The 19,135-nt window shown below is 33.1% G+C and overlaps 1 protein-coding gene and 1 long non-coding RNA gene across 2 annotated transcripts; one reads left to right on the top strand and one right to left on the bottom strand.

The window, feature by feature from the left end:
• The first annotated feature begins 1,922 nt into the window (after positions 1-1,922).
• On the top strand, positions 1,923-5,496 carry LOC140866115 (endoglucanase 8-like). Its single transcript, XM_073271013.1, has 6 exons — positions 1,923-2,126; positions 3,515-3,922; positions 4,008-4,256; positions 4,641-4,755; positions 4,872-5,035; positions 5,173-5,496. Exons 1-6 carry the CDS (start codon positions 1,923-1,925, stop codon positions 5,494-5,496), a joined length of 1,464 nt encoding a protein of 487 aa, XP_073127114.1.
• Positions 5,497-7,663: 2,167 nt separating this feature from the next.
• LOC140859790 (uncharacterized) lies at positions 7,664-9,406 on the bottom strand. Its single transcript, XR_012143533.1, has 4 exons — positions 9,289-9,406; positions 8,315-8,375; positions 8,056-8,211; positions 7,664-7,723 (listed from the first exon to the last, which is right to left on the bottom strand). It is a non-coding gene; the product is annotated as an uncharacterized lncRNA (long non-coding RNA).
• Positions 9,407-19,135: the final 9,729 nt, after the last annotated feature.

A 19,135-nucleotide genomic window follows, 5' to 3' on the forward strand; every position in this document is an offset into this window, starting at 1 on the left:
GATATTTTTTGGGACCGGTTGTATTCTTTCCGCTAGTTTTTAGTTGTATTGATTAAGTTTTCGCTGGTTTAATTTTGATTATCGTTTATTAAGTTATATTGGATGCTTAAGATTTGACTCTTAGTGATTCCGAGATGGGTCACTACATTTTTTGTATCAGAGCATGCATTGAGATTTGGGATGTAGGTGTAGTGACCCGCTCCGTGATTATCTACTAATCAGAAACTTAGGCATTGAATTAAACAATAAAAATCATAATCAGAGATATACTGCGGAAACTCAAATAACTAAATACCAGCATGGTAAAACCTAGTGGCTGACCCCGCAATTCGGCCTTGGTCACCACCCAATCCCCAGATCTCTAAGAGAACTACCTGCAACTGCCCCATAAAAAAAAGTGTCCAGACAACATAAAATAAATGGACGTGAACATAAAATGCTTAGTACGCTAATACGGGTAAACATACGTATATGATGCATGCAATGTAATGAACGGGTATCATATCTGAGCAACGAATCAGAAATCCACTCAGACTGGCGCCTAGGATATGAGTTGTAATCTTGGGAATTCAAACCACTGGATGCAACCACTCAGTCCTAACTGGACGTGGACCAAATGTCCCTGGATCACTAGAGTCCGACAGACCCGTCGGTCATAGTGACTCTCAGTGTCAAAACGTCCTAACAAGGGCTGAGTGTCTTATAACACTAGCTGATCTCGAAGGAGATACATGCTCAATAAGTGTTGGCTACAACCTGGTCATTTGCCAGGTGCGCTCGAGCACAAATTTTTTTTTAAACTTGCGAACTCCATCTTCAACCCTTTTTCATTCAATATTTTCAACATCATGTGCGCTGCAAGTTTGAGCAAGGCCTTGCAACCTTTGACCGAATCTGGCAATGTACGTGCAGATTCTCAGAATTTGGGATACCGTACCAAAATACTGAATTATCGGGACACCGTACCAAATTTTTTTTGATATATAGACATTTTTTCTGTATACCGAATTTTTTTCGTTATCAGTATGGATTTTTTCGATACCAAAATTTTGAAATTTCGATACGGATACCGATGTGAATTTTTTTCATATCGATATTTTTAGTACGATATACTGAAAATTTATCCCTAATCAACACATAAAGAAACTGGAATACTGAGATATCAAATGTCCATATCAAAGGCCCACTATATCACGGACAGACAATTTTATATATATATATATATATATATATATATATATATATATATATATATAGAGTTTTGTTATGCTGCCCAACAACTATGCCCAACTCTGTGCCCACCATGTACAAATATATATAGAGTTTTGTTATGCTGCCTAACAACTATGCCCAACTCCGTGCCTACCATGTACAATAAGTGAGTTGACTTGTACATGGTGGGCACAGAGTTGGGCATAGTTGTTGGGCAGCATAATAAAACTATATATAGAACTAATCATCCAAAATCCACACAAAAGAAATTGAATATCCTAATTCAACCTTGATTAAATGCCTCAATTTTTAATCATATTATATACGAAATACAGTACATACTAGTAAGTTACAAGTATTCTTAAATCTACATTTATCTTACAAATCTATATTTTCAAAATCTAGATCATATGCATCAAATATATTGCAAAACTTATTATTTATTATTATTATATATAGATCAAATATTAATAAAAGCCATTAATCATATTTTCAATAAATAAACCATTCATTATGAATATTTCTCCTTTCTATGAAATATATAATATCAACATAATATTTTTAAAAAATATTAATTAATAACTTAATCATGCTAGTTGCTATATAACATATAACATCAATCGAATCAGTTGGCTATATATAAGGGTACGCCTATAAACTGAAACGACATATAAATTGAAGAAGAGTGTTTATCAGAACATAATTTAGCAATGGTGGGAGAAAGTTTGGTGTCAACAATTTTGATAGTGTTAATAGGAATGAGTGTGGCTGAAAATGCGATTTTGCATGATTATGGTGATGCTTTGTCTAAAAGCGTGTTGTTTTTTGAGGGCCAAAGGTCAGGGAAGTTACCTTCTAATCAGCGTTTATCATGGAGAAAAGATTCGGCTCTTCATGATGGCCGTGACAAGGGCGTGAGTGTATTTTTCGTTTTTTAACTCGTCAAAATAAGGTCTTGGTGTCAAAATTTTGTTTTTTTTTGTTATATTTCACTAGAGTGTTAATGTAGATCGGAACATGTCGGGGATGTTCGTTGTCATATTAGTGATATCTTATGAAGCAGTAGATCTTAACAATTTTTTGGCCCTACGTCCAAATATTTTTTAAAAAATTAGGTCCTTATAAACCATAATGTTGTTCACATTTTATTTTTTGAAATAGCAGGTCATATTCTTCTAGTTCATTAACAATATAAAAAATAAACAATTAACTATTTCTATTATAATTGAACAATCAGATCAAACATGTCTAAAATGATCATTCAAAACTTCTTGTTTTACAGTTCTGGAACTAATTAAAAGTCACTAATACAATTTGTATAATCAAGTTGAGTAATTAATTTCTTTTCCAAATAATAACATAGTTAATCAATTCTATCTTTCTTGTGACATATTGATTGATCGGAGAAAAGTTTTAACCAACTTCAACTTTGAGAAATGTTAAAATATTCCATTAGTTCAATCTTTCTTATGAAATGCATTTGATCGGAGAAAAATTTTGATTATTCGTTCTACCCTTGCTTAACTATCATGGAAATGGTTAAAAAGATTTTATAATCGAGCATTTGAAAAACATCCATTCATTTTGTTCAAGTAATTTTCTATATCAATTGATTTTACTTCTATTGGCAATTAATTAGTACTTCAAGAATGTCAATTTTGAGCTTAAAAAAATAGTCAATTTTGAAATAGTTCATCACATTATGAGTGAGAGGATAAATTTTTATATTGGGCTAATTTACAATACTATATATTATATATATATATATATTGGGCTCAGAAAAATATATTTATATTGCAAAAATTTGTTTTATCAAGATGCCCAAAAATAATAAATTTTATAAATAAATTTATCAACAAAACTAGGGATAATAAAAAATTTAAATTGGGTCCAGAAAAAAAAAATTTGTGATACATTTAGAAAAAAAAATATAAGCATAATAAGTTTATATTCCACCTGTTTACTCAACAATATAATTGATTATTTTTTCAAAATAATAGACCCTCCACAAAAAAAAAAAAAAAAAAAAAAAAAAAGAATTACTGAGTGGATGAGTCTCGTGCCTCGTAATAGCAATTAGCAAATCCAAACTTTGACTGCTTACCGGAAAACTTACACAATTTTCCCATTTTTATATTAATCATTTTTTAATATTTAAAATGGAGACAATATATGTTTTAAAACTCCATATATATATAAACATGACCCAACAAAGCCAAATCGTTTCTAAAAACTGATCTAATCATAATTCAAAACACTTTTATGTCCGAATTCTTAATTAGATACATTGCATTGCATGCAGGTGGACTTAACCGGAGGCTACTACGACGCCGGCGACAACGTCAAGTACAATTTCCCGATGGCATTCTCTACTACAATGCTAGCATGGAGTGTAATCGATTACGGCACGTCGATGGGTCCCGACCTCCGCCATGCAAGGGAGGCGGTCCGGTGGTCCACCGACTACTTCCTCAAATGCACCACCGTACCCGGTGTCGTTTACGCCGGGGTTGGGGACCCCAATGCCGATCATAACTGCTGGCAAAGGCCGGAAGACATGCAGACCCCTCGTACGGTTTACGCGGTTAGCGAAAAGGCACCTGGCTCAGAGGTGTCGGCGGAGATTGCGGCGGCGTTGGCGGCGGCTTCCATGGTGTTCAAAGATTCCGACAAAGGATACTCTAATTTGCTCCTGCAAAGGGCCACTAAGGTACGTACAACTAATATATACTTTGGTGTCTATGGAATTTTTTATAATTTTTTTTTTTTTTTCTATATATGCAACAATGCTGCAGGTATTTGAATTCGCAGACAAATTTAGAGGATCATACAATTCAAGTATCGGGCGAGGAGTGTGCCCGTTTTACTGCGATTACAATGGTTATCAAGATGAGTTGGTGTGGGCTGCAGCTTGGCTACACAAAGCCACTGGAAATCCTCACTATTGGAACTATGTTTCTCAAAACATCAAAACCTTGACGAGTGCCATGCTAGAATTCGGTTGGGACGCGAAACATGCCGGTATAAACGTACTCGTTTCTAAGGTATCTATCTATCTATCTCTCCTTTGGCTACTTCTAAATTTATCCTTTAGTTCTTGCAGAGATTGATTATTCTCTAGCTCCTCAGAAAAAAATTGCAACATATATACACATCTTTTATATTTGCAACTATTTGGATTTTAATCTTTTTTTTTTATTTTTTTATCAGAAGTGGTAGATATATCAGCATTAGTTGGTGTCACATGAACACTCCTACACAAAAAAAAAACGACTAAAACTGAGAAGTAAACCAAATAAGCGAATTAATTAAAACTGGATTTGATTATTTAAAAAAGCCAAATTGATTAGTATATAGTTTTCATCAACTTTCATGATTAACGAAAAACTTCTAATCCATATATAGTTGTCTTGGATTGCCTTTTGCAGTATGTTCTAAATAACCCGAGCTTGGTAAACACGACTCCTTTCCTTGCAAATGCTGATAACTTCGTGTGCAACGTCTTGCCCGAATCTCCCATCAAAAGCTTTAAATATTCACCTGGTATTTTATTTTTCTCTTTTGTGCATATATAAAGCTAAGGGTTACACAATAAAAGTGGATTCAATATGTTGAAGAAGTTAAATAACTTGTTTTTCATGGCCTCATTTTTATGTCAGGTGGACTTATGTACAAACCAGGAGGTTGCAACATGCAACACACAACTAGTTTGTCATTTCTTACTCTAACATATGGTGGATATATACAAAGTTCAAAACGGATAATTCATTGCAAAAATGTAACTATTTCTCCATACAGGCTCATCCAATTCTCAAAAACACAGGTACCATATTATATATATAATCCGCGGAATACAACGTACTCTACTACGTACATATACACTAATTACATTTCTAGGAAATGGATCAGTAATTGAAAAATGGTACTGTTTCATATTCGAAACAATATATAATATCACAGGTGGATTATATATTAGGGAGCAATCCCTTGAAAATGTCGCTCATGGTCGGGTACGGGCAGAAATTTCCGCAGCATATACACCATAGGGGATCTTCTTTACCTTCAATGACGAAACATCCACAACCTATTGCTTGCAAAGCTGGCACACCATATTACCAAAGCAAAGCACCGAACCCGAATTTATTGATCGGAGCTGTGGTAGGCGGCCCGGATTTATCCGATTCATTTTCTGATGATCGGAAAGACCCCGGACAAACGGAGCCAACCACTTATGTCAATGCACCACTAGTAGGGATCTTGGCTTACTTCAAAGGAAACAAGTAGAGAACTTTACATGATAGTTTGAATTTTTCTTGGTACATTATAAGTTCAGAGGACATATATAATAAAGATATCACCATATTTTGTTTTCGAAGACAAAATTGGTTTATCAGTCACAATTGTTAGCTGTTTTTTGATCTTCCAAATGCTTAACAGTGCATCTGATCCAATACGAACATAAAACCCGAATAATCGATTGCACATAAAATCAGATTCAGATGTTGTTACTAGATGTCCACAACACCTTCAACACCACCTTCAATAACATGCAGTGGAAAACTATAAATTAATAAAAACTATAAAAACCTGAATAAAATAAACTAATAACCAAATAAATAGACTCAAATATTTAAAGCAATGACAAAAACTTTTACTAGAAAACAAATCAAAGAATTTTACAATCTCTAAACTATTGAATTATTATAAAATTAATTTTCTCAAACATATTTGAGAAAATAAAGAACAAATCATCTCCTCAAAATTCTATATGAAATAGAATAAGAAAAACAAAGTAAGGAGATATCTTTGACGACTAATCAAGTAAATTAACAACGAACAAGATCTTAACTCGATGCTTCAGAACTCTTCACGCACAATTCTCTTAATCTCGGTTCTTGTTCGATGCTCTTTCTCACATTCGTTATTCTCTATATCTCATTTTTTATTCTTCAATCTGCTCTTTCATATTTAACGTGAAGTCCACCCTACAAAGATAGGAAATAAATTTTAAATTAAAAGACATATACAAACTTAACTATGAGATAATATTTTTAAGCACGATTCAAATAATCAACCTCCTAGCAAAAATAAATCTTGTACGTCAATTCCGCTTAATCAATTTCTAATTTAAAATATATCAATCACTTATAACGGAATATATATCATAAATATCTTAACTATCAATCCAAAAAAGAAAAACACATAAAGTCAATCTTTTTTAAAACATGAAAAGAAATCAATGAATTATTCCTTTTAATTTCTCTTTTTTGATTTTTTGGACAAAACATATGAAGTTCACATAAAAACAACTCTCTTTTAATCAAAACTCCCCTGAATATAAATATCTATTTCTCCCCCTCAATCTAAGCAACGATGTTGGATAAGATGTTGACAACATCTTTGCACAACACTTAAAATTAACAATATTAGGGAATAGAACACAACACTCAGAAACACATGAGAGAGAGAAAAAAACTTTGATTAAGGTCAAAACAGGAAGGAACACATTAAACACAAGCAAGAATAGACTTAAGAAAAGCAGAATGCATAAACTAATTAAACTAGAATTGGTTGCTGGAGGAATCTTCAGCATGAGCATCAACATCAACATCTACATCTACTCCTTTTTTTGTCCAGAAGAGGGACAACTCCAAGCAAGGTTTCATAATTGGCTTTACCAAAGTCAACCGACTATCTAGGTCATCCTAATAAAAACTCCTGGAACTAACCAACTGCAACCAAGTAATCACCCAGAAAATCATTATAGTTGAACACAGATCAACTACACACTGGACTTATCTCAAAGATCAAATATCACTGATTCAAGTTCTGCACAATTCTTATTACAATCATGTGGGGAACTCGGGTTGCTAATCTCATCTTAGGGTAATTAATGATTAATAAAACAATTAATCAAGAATTTAAAATAATATCAAACCAAGAGCTAAATTTTATTTTTTTTTTAAAAAAAAAACAGCACCTCGCTCGATCGGGCAAATTCAGCCGATCGAGCGAGCTAGGAGTTCAAACTCTCGGGTCTGAAATATTTTTGGCCGCGCTCGATCCCACGAACTCACCCAATCGAGCGGGCCTCAAATTCAAATTCTCTATTTGAGAAAATTACATGCCGCGCTCGATCCGACGAATTCACCCGATCGAGCGGGCACTCTGATTCAAAAATTCCGCAGAATCATTTTTTGCTGTTAAAACATGGAACAAGACATGAATCATCTACAAAATTGATCCCAAACATGAAATTTAAATCTAAAACATATATAAACATATGTACGAAGTCTTTAGCATCATATCAATGCAATTCTTACATCAAACATTCAATTCAAAATTCGTTAAACTAACAATATTCAACCAGACATCAGAAGTGTTTCAAGTATAAACTTCTCTTAACAAGTTTGTTGTATTCTAAAGCACAACGTCAACTAAAACCCGAGTTCTCACGTGCTAAACTCTTTCCCGAGCTGTCAATGATGTCTCTGACTAGCTCTTGCCCCCTCTGTTGTCATGCACACATACAAAATAAAGCAACAGCCGGATAAACTCCGGTGAGAAATCATTCTCAGTATAATCGACATATAAAGCGTTAAATAAATCATATCGACTCATATCATAATCGACTCAACAATAGAGTAAATAACGCATATATTGATCAAGAATTGATTCATATATCGTCGTAGCCATCAAGATTCGTAATCGATCTTGACATGAATATCCATCTATCGTAGTCGTCTCAGACTAGAAAATAAGATCGCCTCAGATCTTGGCATAGAATCAATTCAATATAATATCATATCTAATCATATCGACTCAAACTCAAAGATCCACTACCTGAGATTGATCGACAACATCAAAATCAAATCAAATCAATAAACAAGTATGTGATTTTGACGGGACAACTCAAGAAACTTCATTCTGAGTTTCAAATCTCTGACTCGCGATGTCGTCTTATACCTTCTGGTTTTCTCGGTTTTGAACGCTTCAAATCTGAAACATAACATCAAAACATTCATATCAAACTTCATTCAACTCTATCATTTCAAAATCGATTCAAAATCATCAATATATCTTCAATCAAAATCACTTCAACCTCGACTTCTTCTTCTTCGGTTCGAATTCCAGTTCTTGAGTCGTTAGCCTTCAAAACTGCTCTGAAATTGAAGAATAAAAATACTACAACATCAACAACATCTCTAAGAACGTCTCAGCTCAGCCATCGGCTATCAAAACGATCTCAAAACACAAATCGACAGCGTAGCGACTAAAAATCGGTAACCGACAAAATATCAAAATCAATATCAATCTCATATACTTCAAATCAACATGTAGCGGCAAGATAACATCATATATCCTCATATCAGCAGCTATAATCATCAACTATATTCTGGAATTCATGATTATATACAAATAAGATAAACTCTTTGATCCGGTTCCGAATATATCGCGCATATGAACCTCAAGAACATACATAGAGCATAAAATCTGATCTCTGCAACATTTCCATCTTCAAACCATGCCAAAATAAATAAAAACTTACACGAAATCAAAGCCCTTGTCGCAAGGATTTCAAAAAAATTTTCGGAATCGAAATCGGACGATTAAAAAATTATGGGGTTTTGAAAATCGAAAAATTAAAAGACATAGGAAGGTTTCAGCTTCTCTGCTTAAAACTTTCTGACAACATATATGGAATACACGCATACATGCTAACAAATCAAATAATAATATGATAACTTCAAGCCAAATTGAATTTTAGCCCCTCAATTCTTTAGTATTTTCAATTCGGTCCTCGGCCCTCTTTTACATTAAATTTTAATCCTAAATAATTTAAGAATATTAGAATTTAAATCGAAACTATAAATATTCTCAAATTAATATACTCGGATTAAAATTAAATAAGTTCGAATTGAATCAAATAATCCTGGTTTTAAATTAAATAATTTCGGGCCTTACATTTCTTCCCCACTAAGACATGAGTTCATCCTCGAATTCATAAACAATATAGATATGCAGTCTGAATACTCATAAGAATAAATAACAACAGAAAACTGAATAAGAACTCACATAAGTGGAATAGATAGGAAAATCTTTGTCTCATGTCATCTTCTACTTCCCACGTCGCCTCTTCAACTCCATGCCGACTCCATTGAATCTTCACCAATGGAATGGTCTTTGTTCGGAGTTGTTTTACCTTCCGATCAAGTATCTGAATCGGTCTTACAAAATAGCTAAGAATTTCATCCAATTCAGCTTCATCAGGTTGAAAGATATGAGATTCATCAGGTTGATACTTTTGAAGCATCGAGACATAAAATACATCGTGTATACCAGATAAATATGTAGGAAGAGCTAGTCGATAAGCAAGATTGCCTATCTTCTTGAGTATCTCATACGGCCCAATAAATCGTGGAGATAACTTTCCTCGCTTGCCAAATCCTACGGTGCCCCTGAACGGTGAAATTTTCAAGAACACTCTATCTCCCTGTTCAAAAGATAACGGCCGGCGTCAAACATTCGCATATCTGGCTTGTCTATGCTGCACTGTTCTCATTCTATGCTGAATCAACATTACCTTCTCAGTCATCTGTCTGATCATATCTAGTCCCAATTCAAGCACCTCTGACACATCATTCCAATACAATGGCGATCGACACTTTTTTCCGTACAATGCTTCAAATGGAGCCATCTCTATACTCGTCTGATAGCTGTTATTATATGAAAACTCTACAAGTGGTATTGAATCTTTCCATGTAGTACCAAAATCAAGTACTACAGCTCTAAGCATATCCTCAAGAGTCTGAATAGTTCGTTCAGATTGTCTGTCGGTTTGAGGATGATAAGCAATACTCAAATGTAAACACGTACCTAGAGCTTGATGTAGGCTATGCCAAAAGTGCGAAGTAAATCTAGGATCACGATCAGATACAATCAACTTTGGCACACCATGTAATCGTACCACTTCTCGAACATATAAATCTGTCATTTGATCATGGCGATAAGTCATTCGCTATGGAATAAAACATGCAGATTTCGTCAACCTGTCAATGATCACCCAAATAGAATTGCATCCTCGGGATGATCGTGGAAATTTTGTCACAAAGTTCATAGAAATGTGATCCCATTTCCATTCAGGAATAGATAGACTCTGTAATAAGCCACCTGGTTTCTTTCTCTCAGCCTTCACCTGTTGGCAGTTCAGACATTTTGATACAAATTTAGTTACATCAGACTTCATTTGCTTCTACCAGTACTGATTTTTCAAATCATTGTACATTTTTCTGCCTCCAGGGTGAATACTAAATCGACTACAATGGGCTTCCTTCAAAATATTATGTCTCAAATATGAAAGATCGGGAACAACAATTCGGTTGTTCACATACAGAATATCATCATCATTAACCTTATACTCAGACTGATGTCCTGATCTGATCATTTCAATCGATTTCTGAACAATCAGATTAGATTTCTGTGCTTCTTTGATTCGAATCAACAGTTCTGGCTCAGCACTGATAGCACAAACTCTCATTGGTCTTCTATCTGTCTCAAATATTAATCCAGAAATACGGCAATATTCAATCAAATGAGATATACCTATAGTAAACAAAGATAAAGCACATACCTTTCTACTTAGGGCATCTGCTGCTGCATTTGATTTCTCTGGATAATATTTGATTTCACAATCGAAATCTTTCAATAAATCGAGCCATCTTCTTTGTCTCATGTTCAGTTCAGATTCTGAAAACAGATATTTCGAACTCTTGGGATCAGAAAAGATTTCAAATTTCTCACCATACAAATAATGCCGCCAGATCTTTAATGCAAAGACGATAGCTGTCAATTCAAGATCATGAATTGGATATCTAACTTCATGCGGTTTCAGTTGTCGTGAGGCATAAGCAACAACATGTCCTCTCTACAACTCACGGTATAGGAATGTTAAAACTGCACCTCCCCAGCTGTAAGATTTTATTCGATCAATATTCCGAAGCAGTTGTAAAAATATCAATCTAGCCGATCCTCCTTGATAATTTGGTAGCATTATTCCTCCGATAATCATCAATGCTACACATCGACTATATTTTACAACATCAACCTCGGAGCTATTATCTTCAATATGTATGGAGATGCAGTTTTCGTATAAAGCGGTCATCGACAAGTGACCACCTTTGAAATATGAGGCTAATGGCGTAAATCCCAATAAATTGAGACATATGTGTTGCCATTCTCCCACTTTGTGCGAAGCATCTACACCAGATACAGGCTCACCATCAATTGGTAAACCCCAAATAATAGAAACATCCTGCAACGTGATAGTCGCCTCACCGCATCTAAAATGAAAATGTGTGAGTTTCACGTCTCCATCGTTCGACCAGAACAGTAATCAAATGGTTATCATAAACACGAAATCCATATTGCAGAACACCTAAAAATCCCATATGGTGTAAATATGCTTTCACACGGCTATGGAAGCCATTCTCCAGATACAATTTCCAAATCAAGTTGTCCGATCGTTTGACTCGAATAATTTCATCGATCGTTTGCGAAGAAACTACTGATGATATGTGTGATTCTTGCAAATACAACACGCTGGGATCTTCTATTCTCGACATTCTGAAAAAAAATAAAAATCGACAATCATTAATCAACAAAAAAATTATATAATAAACAACTGATACAAAATTTTCAAATATTATTATATACTTATCAAGTTACGTACCTGAAATGATTCTCGCAACCAATCAAACAAAGAGGAAGAAAATATAATTCTGAAAGCTACGCAACCAACCAAATAAAAAAAATAAAACAAAAGCTTCTCAAATTTTCGCAACCTCCACAAACAACACAAAAACAATGATTACAATAAAGCAAACAACAAAAAAAACCAATTGAAAAAATATATATAATAAAAAACATGCATCACGTTACGTACCTGAAATTCGCAAAGCTTCGCAGCCAATCAAACAAAGTAGAAGAAAAAATAATTCCAAAACCTACGCAACCAACGAAATAAAAAAATAAAAAAAATCTTATCAAATCTTTTCGCAACCTACGCAGACAACACAAAAAAAAGGATTATAATAAGGCAAACAACAAACAAAATCAATTGAAAGAATATATATAATAAAAAACATGCATCACGTTATGTACCTCAAATTGTCAAAGCTTCGCAGCCAATCAAAACAAAGAAAAAGAAAAAATAATTCCAAAACCTACGCAACCAACGAAATTAAAAAAACAAAAAAACAAGTGAAGAAACGAAGTGAAGGCGTATAAAAAAAACTCAGTGAAGGAACGAAGTTCTGCATGAAAAAAAAAAACCAAGTGAAGGAATGTATATATAATAAAAATATGCATCAAGGATATGCAAATAATACATGTCCGTGATACAATAATGCATCACAGACATGCAAATTAATGCATCCGTGATGCATGAGCCAAGCAGTGGATGACGCGTGGCAGCGTCCTCCGCTGCCTGCAATGGACGCTGCTTTGACGCCGCCAAAAGCAGCGTCCGCTGCGTTTGTAAGCGGACCCTTCTTTTGTCAAGGTCCGCTACTGACAACGGCGTTTTGAAGTATTTTTAAAACACCTTCGTGCATGCATTATTTGTGCAACTCAAATGTTTTTTTTAAAATTAAATTTAATAAAAACCCGGATAAATTGCGTAACTTTTCTTTTAAAACCAAATTCGAAGTAAAATGAAAATAATAGAAAATTTCTCTCACATCTTTATCTCTTTTTCTTTTTATATTCTTCTACAAATTTCATCATTTATTAACTGATTTTATGGATAAATATTAATTCATATAATTGTGTTAATATGAAATAATTGGAATAAATGCCTCAACTAATGTTTGATTAGTTAACGGATTTTATGGATAAATATTAATTCACATAATCGTATTAATATGCAATATTTGGAATAAATGGCTCAAATCATGTTTGATTAGTTAACAGATTTATGGATAAATATTCATATAATGGTATTATTTAATATGAAAATAATTGGAATAAATTATAACTGAATCCAAAGATATTTTTATTCGAAACCAAATCCTAACTAAAAACCAAAAACACCTAATTAATTAAGATCCACAACTATCCTAAAATTAATTAATTAATTAATACAATAAAAAGAAAAAATTTCACGCATGGACATAATCTTTGTCGACACCTTGAGCATGCGGCGGCCAGAAAGGCCAGTTTGGCGGGAAATGGAAGCCACCGGCGGGCATCGGGGGCAGAGGGAAAGGCCAGTGTGGCGGCTTGAATCCGGCGGGTAGCGGCGGATGGGTAAAGGGCCAGTGTGGTGGTTTGAATCCGCCTGCGGGTAGTGGTGGCAGAGTGAAAGGAGGCCAGTGTGGTGGTTTGAATCCGCCGGCTGGTAGCGGAGGCAGAGTGAAAGGAGGCCAGTGTGGTGGCTTGAACCCGCCGGCGGGCAGCGGCGGGAGGGTGAAAGGAAAATGGGGAGGCCACTGGAAACCGCCTGCGGGCAGCGGCGGAAGGGGGAAAGGAAAATGTGGGGGGTGCGGCCATAGATGAGGAAAGCCAAAGAAACAGTCTACTTCTTTTGCGGCGGCGCTTGGTTTCGTTTCTTCACCGGCGCCATTGTTCACGGCGGCGGTGTGGGTGGCGTGAGTTGCACTTAAACCACCCGAGAGGCATATAAGGAGAATTAGGAGAACAATGGAAGAGCTTCTTTCCGCCATTGTCTTGAATTTGAAGTGAAAAATGTTGGGTTTAAGACGTTAATTTATAGAGTAGTGAAAATACTAGAAAAAATCTTGATGGAGTATCATCTATCTCTCTTGTTTGTTATAATGATGATAAGTCTTGGATATTTCGAATTTAAATCTTGATAGATTTATTAATAACAAATCTATCTATCTATATCTATATAAACAGATGAAAAGTTCCCGCGTAAAATTATTTTTGCTATAAAAGGAAATATTTATCAATATTATATGTACTAATTTCAATTCAAAATGTTGAAATTTGATTAGATGTTGGCACTATTCTTAAATTTGAGTTTTTTTTTTTTTCATATACAAGGTTCAATTAATTTCGGTCTCTTGCTTTATTAATATAATATATATATATACTAGCGATTGAGACCCATGGGTTACATATGCAACATAATAGATAAAAACTACGTAAATAAAATAAAACTAAAAATATTAATGGAGTATCATCTATCTTTTGTTTGTTATAATGATAAGTGTTGGATATTTCGAATTTAATCTTGTTAGATTTATTAATAACAAATCTATATATCTATATAAACACATGAAAAGTCCCCGCGCAGGAAATATATATATATATATATATATATTTATTTCAAGTGCCCACCTACTATGCCCACCACCATGCCTACCAATGATATGGCACTATTCTATTGGACCTACAATTTATCATATCTTTATCACATCCAATAGAATAGTGTCACATCATTAGTGGACATGATGGTGGGCATGATAGGTGGGCACTTGAAAGAAACTCTATATATATATATATTGTTCATATACAAGGTTCAATTAATTTCAGTATTACAATATAAATTTTTTTTAAATTTCAGTCTCTTGCTATATTAATACTTGTGATTGAGGCTCACGGGTTACATGTGCAACATAATAGATAAAAACTACGTAAATAAAAAAAATTGAGAATGTAATGAATAAATAAATATATGGATTGGAGAGAATTTGATAAGCAGTTCAATTAAGTTTTAATTAAAGAGGATAATGATTAATTGTCCTTATTCTCTAAAATATATTTAATATGTTTAAATTAAATATATGCTTGCATTGATTATACCATTTTATTTAATTTCGATTATGATTTTCAATTAATTATATATATTTAAATTTCACTGTTATCTAAAATATTATACTGAATAAAATATAACTTTTTATATAATATTTCATTTGTCAATTTTTCGGTTAAAGGCTTCATTTTGAAATTTTGGTTTATTGGTTGTTCGTGAATTTGTATTATTATTATTATTATTATTATTATTATTATTATTATTATTAGCTATCGCAACACGTAATTTTCACGTTCTCAATAATTTAATTATTTAAAAAATGTAAAAAATTATTAGGGAAAAGAATACCGAAAACTATTAGTATAAGGGGTGTAAGTATTATATAATAATAAGACGTGGCACACGCGTTGCGTGTGTAACATAAAACATAGATATTATGTGTATTATTTGAAGTACACATTTTTTTTCAAGATATTTGATTTTATTGAACAAATAAAACCAAAATATTGTTTTCAAAATTGAAAATCTATAGCAACATACTTCGTACAATATGAAGAAAAATATCGAAAAAACTAAATCTTATTATATATAGCATGTGAGTACTACTGATACATTTATAAATTGTAGGGTTTAATTATGATGAAAAAACTTTTGTTTTTCTTTATTTCAACCAATGAAATTATATATCATGCATGATGAAATAATATTATACAAAAAATTTGGCATAATTAAATAAATTAAACTTAAATAAAAACACATCTACAATATAATCAATGCATATTTGGTAGATAATCACATAACTTCAAAGGCATATCAATATACACTAAAATATGGAATAATAGATTCATTGTAAACACGTATATAAGTCACACCAAACATAAAAAAACTTTCAACCAAAAGAAGATTGAACATTAGCTCCTAGTGTAGTAATCATATTCTAACATTAATTTAAGTATAACTCCTACACTAACAACATCAATTAGAGCATGAATATTTATATACAGACTAACGATAGTGTGAAGACCCAACCTTCAGCCTTAACTCAACAACAATAAAGAAACAACAATAACCGATGGAATCAAGAATCAAATGCACAATAATTTTAAAATTCAAAGCTGAATGGGAAGAGTTGTAGCAGAAAAATCGAGGAGAATAATGGCTCATGAAAGGGGATAAATCGCCATGAATTATAGACCATTCAACTGTATTTTTGCAACCTATAAATATACATCAGCTGAAGGGAAAAAGCACATCCAAATACATGGCAAAACACCTCCCCAAATTCGAAACATGAGCTCCTATATTTTGAGCATTTCTGCAGCAGTTTGAAGGTCATCTTCAGAATTTATTTTTTTCACCCATTAATTTATCATAATCTGATTTCCACTCTTCATAATGTATTTTTGTATTTTTACATATTTTGCGCAAATTTCAACCCAATCCAACGGTTAGATTTTTGTAAATGTGCTTCTCAAGAATACTGCATAGAATTGATGTGTAAAGAGAGCACCTTCTGTTTTTCGTCCATAAACCAATCCAGGTGACAACAAATTCAATCTCAACCATTCAAAACTTGTTTTACCCCAATTTAAATGTGCTGTAAAAATTTTAACAGGATCCAACGGTTCAACGTGTCGCAAATGCTTCTGCAATGTGACTGATTTTCAAGCATATGAAAATCCAAAAAAATCATTCTTGCTATCCTATTCTCGAGCAAGAAGCCCATCAGATTTCATGCCCTTTTCTGATCAATTTTGAAGCACATCAGTAGCTGAATTTATGTCCAAGAATCGATCGAAGATCCGTTGGCCAAGGCCGAGTAGATACTACAACTTTTGAGAATCGAATTTTGCACAAGATAGAGATTTTTAAAGTCTTTATGTTTGATCATTCCAGCAAGTTTCATTCACATTTGATTCAAGAAAAACAGGTAAGTGGGCTTTATACATATATTCTTGATATAAGTCTTTATACTTATATCTATTTTTGTGTGAGTTAAGTTTTACAAAATAAATTACATATGCTTTTCAAAACTCGATCGGCATGATATATATATTAATTTGACTTGATATACTGCCTTGAATTCGTTGGTTATTCGATATTAGACATAATATTTGAAGCATGTTAGAATTATTTGAAATGCACTGTTAAGATTTGATTTAGAAATGGTTAAGTAATTTCCGATGATTTGATTTGATATGGCCCTGATGCGGTGGGTTATAATAACCGTTCTTTTGGCCTCGCCCCTTAGAGGAGTAACATATAGGGGAGTGATCAGTCGACCATGAAAAATGAGATGATTTTCAATGATACGTTTTTTTTGTGTTTGTGTTAGATTCAACATGCTTATCCTATTTCGAGATTTTGATTATGATCTGTGTATATATATATATATGTATATATATATATGTATACATATATATATGTATATATATCTTTGGTGTTTATTATGCTCGATCGGCCCCCACTTGCTGAATGTTTTTCAAAACACTCACCCCTTACTTTCATTCTCAGATAATGAAGAAGATCAAATAGAAGAGGATCATGAACAACAACTATTTTGAGATTGGTGATTAACTTGAGATATGAAGATTCACGAATTTATTTCATTTTTATTTCTTACTATGTTATCGCTTCTGTACTTGTGTTTTCTCTGTAAAAACACTTATGGTTTATGAAATAGACTGGTTTTTGGCAAAGATTTATACTACAAAGCTTGTTGTTTCAATGTTAAATTGTTAAACAACGCCGATGTCAACTAGTATCCGTTTCGGGGCGTGACATTTAAGTGGTTTCAGAGCCGCCAAGTTCTATAACCCGGATGGGAGGAGCTTTGTTCAGATAGACCAGCTGGGACAATAAACCAGTTGGGGGAGAAAGAATACGATAAGATGAAATAGCTGGCTGATAGAATATATTTGTTAAGAGTAATCTGATTCTAGAATGAACTTCACTTTTGTCCTTGAACGAGTTATGGGACGTGAAAGTACTCAAATCAAGTTAGCTACAGCCAAACACCAGTTAGCGCAAAGTACGGACATGAAAAAAGCCAATAGAATTAGACATGCCTGAAATGAGACATACTAAGCTTATCACCAAAAGGAGGGATTTTAATTCATAGAACTGCTACACAATATCTTATTTTTTTTAGCTAAGGGTAAACCAATTAAGGATGATCAGAGTTAAGAAAAACTTAGTTAAAGGGATTTAGACTTGAACTATCTAATTAAAGAAAAATATGGTTCCGGATATATTTAGAAAAGAATTCAACTATTAGTGATCCATATAATATGAATTTGGTTAGGTAATCCTCATAAGCAGAATTAAGAAAAGTCCAAATAAAAGAAACATCAATATAGTAAAAGAGTCTAAAAACTAACTTTGTATTCATATTTTACCATACGCTCTATCGGTGATGAAGAGTTTTTCATCTTATAATATAGTATCAATAGAAGACCTTTTGCTGCTTTTATTTTGGATCAATTCTTATTAATTCTCAGCGCTATTTCTGCTTCTATTGCGGAATTGTTGCTTCATTTTCATCCTGGATTTTGCTGAAAATTAGTAAATAAAATCAAATGAAATATTAAGTTGATAAAAAAAATTCCCGTAAAGATAGAAAATGAAAGTTGTAACAGTGAAATCTGGTAGCTATTAAAAGTCTTCTGATTAATATTTTTTCAAACAGGTTAAAGAGAACTTTTTTGGACGATAAGTAAGACTTACAATGCTATTCTAAAATCAATTTGATCCCAAAACTTTAATAGTAGAAGTTGGAAGAAAATCATGTTAGTACGCACACCGTTAAATTTTGAAGATGACTAGCCATGTGTAAGACCCAAAAATATTAAGTTATTAATTACGGAATTTGAGATTTAAATTCCGAATATGTGAAAATATTACTTTAAGAATTTACGGAAGTAGAAATTTAAATTTCGGGTCGATAATATTTAATTTGAGGATTTGAGGATTTTATGATTTTAATATCCGAAATTTTTAAATTAAAATATAAAAATATTTGAATTGAATATTTATGAAATTTAAGATTTAAATTATGAGTTTTAATATTAAAAAAATTTATTTTGAGGATGAAATTAGAGGAGGGACCAATTTGCAAATATTGAGAAGTTCAAGGACTAAAATGCG

The sequence above is a fragment of the Henckelia pumila genome, chromosome 4 (assembly GCF_033568475.1).
Source record: "Henckelia pumila isolate YLH828 chromosome 4, ASM3356847v2, whole genome shotgun sequence".
Lineage (NCBI taxonomy): Eukaryota > Viridiplantae > Streptophyta > Magnoliopsida > Lamiales > Gesneriaceae > Henckelia > Henckelia pumila.